Genomic DNA, 9,088 nt, shown 5'->3' with positions numbered 1-9,088 from the left:
TCTCTATCTTAGTGCACAGTTTAAGCCCAGGGGCTCTTACATGCCAGTTTTTTTTCTTGTATTTTTGAGACAATGTCTTAGTAAGTTGTCCAAACCAGCCTCAAATTCATTCTCCTCCTGCATCAGTCTCTCCAGCAGCTCAAACTACAGATATATACCACTGTGCCAAGACTTAGTTTGGATTTTTTGTTTAAACTTAAGTACATTTGTAGATCATTCTTTTTTCTAGGTTCACTTTAAAAATTTGGCATCTAGACCATATTCTCTTCATGCCCATGGCCTGGCCTATGAGAAATCATCAGAGGGAAAGACTTACGAAGATGACTCTCCTGAATGGTTTAAGAATGATAATGCTGTCCAGCCCAATAGCAGTTATACGTATGTATGGCACGCCACCGATCGGTCAGGGCCAGAGAGCCACGGCTCAGCCTGTCGGGCTTGGGCCTACTACTCAGCTGTGAATCCGGTACGTACCTCTATGGAAACTTCTTGCCATTCCCCTAACCTTATCACCCAAGCCCACCTGGGGTAGGGGTTGGGCTTTTATTTGTAAAAAGCCTGTCTTGTGCTTTATGAAGGATGTGGAAGCCCTGTGGTCAGCTACACAGTTACCAGGGACTTCGTTTGTAGCCTTCAGATGCCAGAGGAGGGAGGATTACTGATATGCTGGTTGGTCCCAAGCTAGAATCCTGTATTTATAGGGAAAGATGTTTATCTGCAATATTATTAAATAAGTATTATCTTCCATCTGTTTTTTATGAAAGAACTAAAAACTCAAGTCTTTCATTTATCATTTCACAATGTACATATAATTTTTAAAAAATCTTAGAGGCCGGGATATATGTAGGTTTTTGATAAATTATAAAAGTAGTTCTTGGGGACCGGGGAGATGGCTCAGTGGAATAAGCGCTTCCCTAGCAAGTGCAAGGGTCTGAATTCAATCCCTGGTCTGCCCCCCGCCAAAAAGTGGTCCTTTATTTAAGCCATAGTATTCAGAGCACAGTCTTAGGTTTGTCGTGGGGTTTTGCTTTTTTCTTTTTGTTACTGTTTTGGTTTTGAGCTGGGGATTAAGCCCAGGGCCTCCTGCATGAGTAATATGTGCTCTTCCACTGGACTACATCCCAGCCCCTAGCCTTAAATTTAAAATCCTACCCTGTCACTGGGCTTCAAGGAAAATTACTTGACTTCTTTTACCCTCAGTTTCCAATGTTAAAAATGGGATAGTAGGGCCAGTGACATAGCTTAATGGACTCAAGTACCTGCTTAGGCAAGCTTAGGCAAGCACAGGGACTGCAGTTCCATCCCTGATACCACATGCCCTGCCAGCCCTGACCCCAGGGGATGCTGAGCCAGCCAGAGTCCCAGACGTAGTGGCTCACGCCTGTAATCCCAGCACTGCGGAGGCTGAAAGCAGGAGGATCACCACAAGTCTGAGCTGCATAGTGAGACCCTGCAACAAACAGATACATTTAAAAAAAGGTGGGGGAGGATAATAGTATATAGTATATAGTAGGCACTTTATGAATATTAGTTCAATAAATGAGTTAATATTTACCATTTAGGCTAGCTGTTCAAATTAGGTGAGATACTAAAGGCAAAACATTTAATATAGTATAGATGCTCAGTAAATAAATCCATTATGTTATCATCATTATTATTACATCAATTATGTCTAAGATCGATAGTGTAATCAGAGGAAAGGAACATGGAATCAACAAAAGTAAATAAATATCCAGGCTAGGCCGGTCAGATAGCTCAGCGGACTAAAGTGCCTGCCTGGGCAGAACACAGCGGCCAGGATTCAATCCCCAGCGTGCGGTGCCAACCCTGTCTGCAGGGCATGCTGAGATGGCAATTGAGACTGGGCGTGGTAGCGTGTGCCTATAATCCCAGCATTTGGGAGGTTGAAAACAGGAGGATCACTATGAGTCCGATCTGCAGAGTGAGACCCTGTACTAAATACATAAAAATAAATATCCAAGCTTAATAAACTATTCATTAATAATCTGTAAATGCAGAGTCACTAAAGAGATATTTATTTTTCTATATATAATTGTTGCAAGAGCAAAGAAAATCCTGAGCAAAGGAGAATGAGTGCAATTTGCTTTCTGTCTTCCAGGAAAGAGACATCCACTCAGGCTTAATAGGGCCCCTTCTGATCTGCCGAAAAGGAACCCTTCACAAGCAAAGCAACATGCCTGTGGACATGAGAGAATTTGTCTTACTCTTTATGGTCTTTGATGAGAAAAAAAGCTGGTACTATGGAAAGTACAAAAGGACTTGGAAGGTTGAATCTTCAGAAGTAAAAGACTCCCACAAATTCCATGGTATTTCTCTGACTTTGATCTAATCTGTGAATTAAATCACACTGGGTCACAGAGATTCCTGTTCATAGAGCTTCACAGATTCGACATTAATGCTTCTGAGCAACCAGAAGCTACAACTAAACCCAGCTCCTTAGCATCTCCAAGGGCTGAGCCATCTGGCAGGCAACACTGTGGGGCAGTAGGCACAGAGAGAGTCCAGAAGGTGGTGCTCACAGGCCAAGCAAAGCAGTCCAATGAGCAGAGGCCAGTATACCTCAGATGGCAGCATGAAGAAAAGAAAGTACAGTGCTCTGCACTTCAAGAAGCCAATGAACCTGTATCTTGTTCTCTAAAAGTGCGAGTATTTATGCAGAGAAAATGATCACTCATGTGTCTTTAAAAATAAGAATGATCCCAGAAGGTTTTGCTCTCAGCAGCCATCAGTGGCATCTATGCCAAGTGACACATGTCAACAAAAGAAGATAGGTCCCAAGGCAGCCAGGTAATGGGAGAAAAGGGACAAAAGAGCATTTAGGAAGTCACAAGAGAGAAAGGATCTCTGTTTAGAAACCTACTCAGGAACTTGGCCAGTAAATTGACAACTGAATTGCAAACAATTTTAGAGAGAGGCAGAATTTAAGGTTTGATGGAGCACAAAAGGAATGGCATGGAAATTAGAAGTAAACAGACTTAATACTTTTTGCAAAGTTTGATGGATGGGGTGAATATTCTGAGCTTTCTCATCTGTGAGAACCTGTGTTGGGTAACAGATAAGAGTAATAGAGTAGGAAAAACCTGCTAGACATTATATACAACATCTGAATCAATGCCACCTGCAGCCACTCCTCAAGGCTTCATAGGTTTGTCTTCCCATCCTACCATTCCACGTTCAGGCCACCCTTCTTTATCTTATATCTTACCTTAATTCTCCTAGAAGTTTAGAGATCTCTCCTGTAAGCATACTTTGAGACAGAGGTAGGCAAACATGATTTATGATCTGTTTCAATTAAGGATGGACCCTAATTCTCATGAAAACATTAAAAGTTTTTAAATTCAAACATTTATAGCCTATGAAGAAATCTAGAGAGTCCATTAAGAGACAGAGAATCAAGACTATAAGCAGAACTTTCACCTCTTCCCTTGTCAGCTACCTGCCCTTCTCTTCCCCTTTCCTCTCTTCTTTTCATTCTCTCCTCTCCTGTCCTCCCCCAACTTCCCCTTGTCTTCTCTCTCCTCTTCCCTTTACCTTTTTCCTCTAGTAGGCCCCTTGGCCCAGTATGCTTGGTGTCTGAAGCAGGAGGCCCACCAAACCTCTCAGCCTAGTAGGAAAGCAGAGGCTGCAGAAGCAAGTGGACTTTTCTCTTGGCTGTGTTTTACTCACTTGAGCTTCTGGGCACTGATTTCTGCAAGGAGTGAAACATATGCACTGTAGCTTTAGTCCTATGTGTGCTATAGTTCAAGTCTCTGCAATTTAAAAATCTCCGCGATATACTACCACCTATCAGGTTATGTGATAGGAAGACCTCCTGATTCCCGCCCCTAACTTTATGTCTGGCCTTGCTCAGTGAGTTGCAAACCAGTGAATAAATAACTGAATTCTATCATTCAGCTTAACTGATTGATGCTTACTGAGCATTTGCTGTGTTGAGTGTCTTCCCTTCCACATTCTGGTGTAACAACAGTTTAATAATCACTTAAGTTGCCTTCCACTCTTATAGGATCTATTTCTTAAACAGAAACTCAAAATAGATGTAAGAGGTATGTATGTTTACAGACAGGTATCTGTATACCTGAGCACATTTTTAGAGTGCCTGACTGATGCACCTACAAGAACCTCCCTTGCCTAGTTCTTGAAAGTCCAATTCAGCTCCTTTAATTTGAGAAAAACAAAACTTCCCTTGTCTGCTAGCATGAACCTTTATCATTAAAATGTTGTGCTGTATTTCTAAGGTGAACAAGCTTTTAAAAAGATCAAACACATATTTCCCTAAGGGGAGAGTAGGCACAACCTGAGAACCCATCTGGGAAAATAACATGAGCCATTATAGCTATAAGATACACCAAAGGTAAACTCCAACTTCCCAGTTTGGCCCAGCCCTATCTGTCTCTGGATTCAAAAGGACCTGGAGCAACATGCTGCATGTGCCCTCATTCTCATCCTGCTGATTGAATTATCTGCCATGTTGGTCTTCATCTTTTAGCAGCAAAGGAATATTAACACTACTGATGCAATGTATGAATGGACTAAGTGCAGAGGACAGGTGTAAACGATGGGGAAAGAATGATAAGATAACCTATTTGGAGGAGGACCTTGCCCACACCTCTGTAGGTCGGTGGAAATGACATGAGGATTTAGAGGGCCTGTTCTAGCCTCTCACACCGGTTTTATGACCTAGATCAGTCCTCTACCCCTGGGTGGGACCAGGGAGGCCACATAATGAGGAAAATGGGTGGTGAGTGGGTTGCCCCATATTTCCTTATCAGCCTGTTCCTGACATTTACAGGGTTTCAGCTGATTGCAATGCTCTGTCCTTTCAGCCATTAATGGGATGATCTACAACTTGCCTGGCCTGAGAATGTACGAGCAAGAGTGGGTGAGGATGCACCTGTTGAACATGGGCGGCTCCCGAGACATTCATGTGGTTCACTTTCACGGCCAGACCTTGCTGGAGAATGGCGCTCAACAGCACCAGTTAGGGGTCTTCCCCCTTCTACCTGGTAAAGATCCGATGATGGATGAGGTCCCTTCTCAGAAGCAGCGAGAGAACGCAATCTTAGCATCTGACTACCCCTCATTCTGGCTACCTATTTTCTCTTGTGTGTCTACACCCTAAGGAGTGAAAACACAGGGTTCAGCATAGATCTAGGGCAAAGCCAATAGTAAAACTACATGCAAAGCACAAAAATGCCTGCTAAGCAGTGAACCAAGTGGCAGCACCATATGGTTAAATGTGTGGCCCAACTTGGTTCTACAGAACAAGGCCCCATGTGCAGATCTGGTTTCAAGCAAAAGACCAAATGAGAACATGGGAAAGTGTAGTATTTCCTATTGAGAGGGAGACTGAAAACTTATAAGGGTTTCTGGATTCTTGGCTGTGGCACTGTGGCTTGGTTTTTTTGTTTTTGTTTGTTTGTTTGTTTGTTTTGGTGGGTAATTAACTCCAGGAATCATAACCATGAAATGACATCTCAGGCTGTCTTGAGAAAAGGGAACTTTTAAAAAAAGTATTTTTCTTTCTTTCTTTTTTTTTTATGTATTCAGTACAGGGTCTCACTACATAGCTTGGACTCGTAGTGATCCTCCTGTTTTCTGCCTTCCCAGCGCTGGGATTACAGGCGTGCGCCACCATGCATGGACTCAGTCATGGGTTCAGCACACCCCAGGGGCAGGGCCACTGCAGCATGCAGGACCAGGGATTGTGGTCCCTGCACTTGCCAAAGCAGGCTCTTAGTCCTCTCAGCTATCTGGCCAGTCCCAGAAAAAAATATTGCTAAAGCTAAAAAATAAAGTATCTAGAGATTTTCATGTCATAGTATCTATAGAGTTAAACAAGCTACAGTCATCACAAAGAATTAAGATACACCAATACGTTGTTTATAGGTATATGTTTTCTTAGTAATTATGCAAGTATGGGTATGAGATGTAAAGGTCTCTAGTTCACAAACTTCATAGTAAAAACCTAGAAAGCTAGTTAATATGCAGAGGCTAAAATGCAGAGATTTTGCTTTTAGAGACTTTAATAAGATGGATCTTGGATAGAATTATTAGGAAGGATTCTGCTTTTTTTCTTTTTCCAATACTGAGGACTGAACTTAGGGCCTTTGTATTGAAGAATATCTCCAGTTCTTTTATGGTTTGTTTGTTTGTTTGTTTGTTTGTTTGTTATGGAGACAGAGTCTTGCTACGTTTCCCAGGCTGGGCTTGAACTTGCAGTCCTCCTGTCTCAACCTTCTAGAGTGCTAGAATGACAGGTATGTGCCACCAGCCCCAGCTCCTGGATTCTATATTTTTTAATAAGCAGCCTCCCATCTACAAATGCTGTCTGAAGAACTAGTGAAAGGCAGGCACTTATGGAAGTTTGGGTAGGGAAGTCATGATACTATCCTACCTCAGATAGCTCAGACAGGCCTGATAATCTTTGAGTTTATATTTTGTCCTAACTCTCTATTCTAGGTTCATTTAAAACTCTTGAAATGAAGGCATCAAAACCTGGTTGGTGGCTCCTAGACACAGAAGTTGGAGAAAACCAAAGAGCAGGGATGCAAACACCATTTCTCATCATAGACAAAGGTATTACCCAAAAATGTGGTATTTTTTAGAAAGAAAGAGCCCATAACTGGAATATTGCCAATTTTTAGGAGGAAAGTGTCCAACTCTAATAACTCTGGTGTAACAAAGGCATAATTTGTAACCATCATTGTTTTTATTCTGGACTACAGTTTGACTGCAAAAGAAAAACAACAACAACAACAATAACAACAAAAGTCAGTCATCTAGAACAGTGGTCCCCAAACTTTTGACACCAAGGACCGGAATCATGAAGACAAGTTTTGATCTGTGAATGGTTCCATGAAGCAAGCAATCTAGATCCCTCGCATTCACGGTCCACAGTAGGGCTCTCACTCCTATGAGAACCTAGTGCCACTACTGATCCGACAGGAGGTGGAGCTCAGGTGGTAAAGCAAGCCACACTGGAAGCAGCTGTAATGCACATGAAGCTGCTCTCCCTCACTGGCTGCTCTGTACAGCCAGGTTCGGGATCCCTGACTTAGAAAACTGAAACCAAATGGTCTACATCAAAGGCACTCCTCGTAGTTGGGGAACTGATGAAAAGCATTTTTCCTCATTCTTTGTGCTCAGTGGGAAAGTGCATGTAAGAAATTCTCCATGTTTATAAAGTTGAGGAGGAAAAAGGGAAAAAGAATTCAATAATGATTGAAGTAGTCCCTGCACCTGGCATGTTAATATTCAAAAACAGTTTCCTCTTTTGTCTGTCTATCTATCTATTTATCTATCTAATTATCCATCCATCTGTCTATCTATCTAGCTTTTACTAAGCTCCTACGGAGTAGAGTAGCACAGTGGCTGGTAGTTCCTTCCTTAACCAAGATGTGAACTGACAAGTCAAATTTTGAGACTAGGGCAACTACCCAGTCAGGCCCTCTCTCAGACAGGAGCTTTCTTTCCCTCCATAAATATATTCTGCTCATTAAAAAAAAATTTGAGACCATAGTCTTGTGAGGGAAAATATTTCATATTGTAAAATTGCTTATTTTAAGATCCAAGAAGATGAAAATCAGATTGAAAGCCAGTCGTATTTCAAGATTTCTGTTGTTTTCCTCTATGGTGTCTCAATTTAAATTAAAGCATCACTTTTACTAGTGCATTTATTATAATCACACATAGGTAAGTCGGTGACATACAAGATAAATGAAAATATGTAATGACTGACCCTTCAAAGGCATGTTATCAAGCCCTGGAGTTTTACTTTGTTTTATATATTTTCTAAGCAAAAATTCTTGCTTTCTTTTTTTTTTTCATAGATTGCAAGATGCCAATGGGCCTGAGCACTGGTGTTATATCTGATTCACAGATCAAGGCTTCTGAGCATCTGCGTAAGTAGGCTCACATCGCCTATGAGTGTCAGCCTCTACTGTTCTGCAGCGCATAGCCTGAGAAGCCATACATGACAACCCTGGCTGTAGGTCCCTTCTCTTCTCCAGGGTTTCCTTCACCCAACATAAGAAAACAGTTGCATTTGTGGTAACTATGTAACAGAAGAAGGCATCCCTATGGCAGGAGCAAAAAGCCTGTTAGTATGGCCTTATCACTGCCACTCCCTCTGGTGTATACTGTTCCCAAAGAGCCCCACCCCCATTCCCACTCCTAGGGGACACCAAGAGCCAGGTGTCACTGGCATCTCTATATGGACAGTCTCTGCAAGGATTGGGGCAGAAGTAGATAGATGCCTAGGTGCCCATTTCCAAACCTCTTCATTCTTCTTTTCTGGGTTGACCATACCCATAATATTCTAGCCAGATTCACAGGGTCCTATGGTACAAAAGCTATAATCCCCACTAACATGGTCTTTTCCACATGTGGCAATCATTCATCTATTTTTATTGCTCACCCACTATATGTCAGGAGCCCCTGTCAAATAAATTTCTTCCTTGTACCTTAAATCTCTTCCAAGATCAAGAGGCCATCATCAAGAAGCCAGTGAGGCTCCCATACATCCTTCCCCTATCTTCCTGTTAGGCAGACACAGTCAGCAGCAGCTATATCAACATAAGCAGGAAAAGGCAAACACGACCTTTGTGCAGGACAGAGTGGGTGGACAACTAACCAAACACAAGCAGACCTGAAGCCAAGATTTCATCATCAAGAACTGGTTTGGTAGTCAAGGTCTATGCTAACCTCTTGGTGTCCTAATTATAACAGGTCTTTCAGGGATTTGGTTTTCTGCTAGACTAAATTCACTTGAGAAATTGCTGGCTGCCTTTTTAAAAATTCAACTCTGTGGGAGGCTGAGGCAGGAGAACCGTAAGTGCAAGTCCAGCCTATGCAACATAGTGACTTAAGAAGACCAAGTCTGGGGCTGGGGAGATGGCTCAGTAGAATAAGTGCTTCCCTGGCAAGCACAAGGGCCTGAGTTCAATCCCCGGTTCAAAAAAGGAAAGAAAGAAAGAAAGAAAGAAAGAAAGAAAGAAAGAAAAGAAAAGAAAAGAAAAGAAAAGAAAAGAAAAGAAAAGAAAAGAAAAGAAAAGAAAAGAAAAGAAAA

At 42.0% G+C, this 9,088-nt stretch overlaps 1 protein-coding gene across 2 annotated transcripts in view; it reads left to right on the top strand.

Annotated features, from left to right (window-relative positions):
• Positions 1–9,088, top strand: part of F5 (coagulation factor V) — a 66,694-nt gene that overhangs the window by 48,532 nt on the left and 9,074 nt on the right. For both annotated transcript variants that reach the window (XM_023708637.1, XM_023708638.1), the window contains 5 exons: positions 230–466; positions 2,120–2,327; positions 4,845–5,024; positions 6,481–6,597; positions 7,851–7,922. In XM_023708637.1, coding sequence (XP_023564405.1) covers positions 230–466; positions 2,120–2,327; positions 4,845–5,024; positions 6,481–6,597; positions 7,851–7,922 — 814 coding nt within the window. The remainder of the gene's footprint in view (positions 1–229; positions 467–2,119; positions 2,328–4,844; positions 5,025–6,480; positions 6,598–7,850; positions 7,923–9,088) is intronic.

Source organism: Octodon degus, unplaced genomic scaffold, assembly GCF_000260255.1.
Source record: "Octodon degus isolate 3935 unplaced genomic scaffold, OctDeg1.0 scaffold00423, whole genome shotgun sequence".
Taxonomy (NCBI): domain Eukaryota; kingdom Metazoa; phylum Chordata; class Mammalia; order Rodentia; family Octodontidae; genus Octodon; species Octodon degus.
Note: the sequence above shows the minus strand (reverse complement) of the source record. Positions and strands in the feature narration are given on the sequence as shown.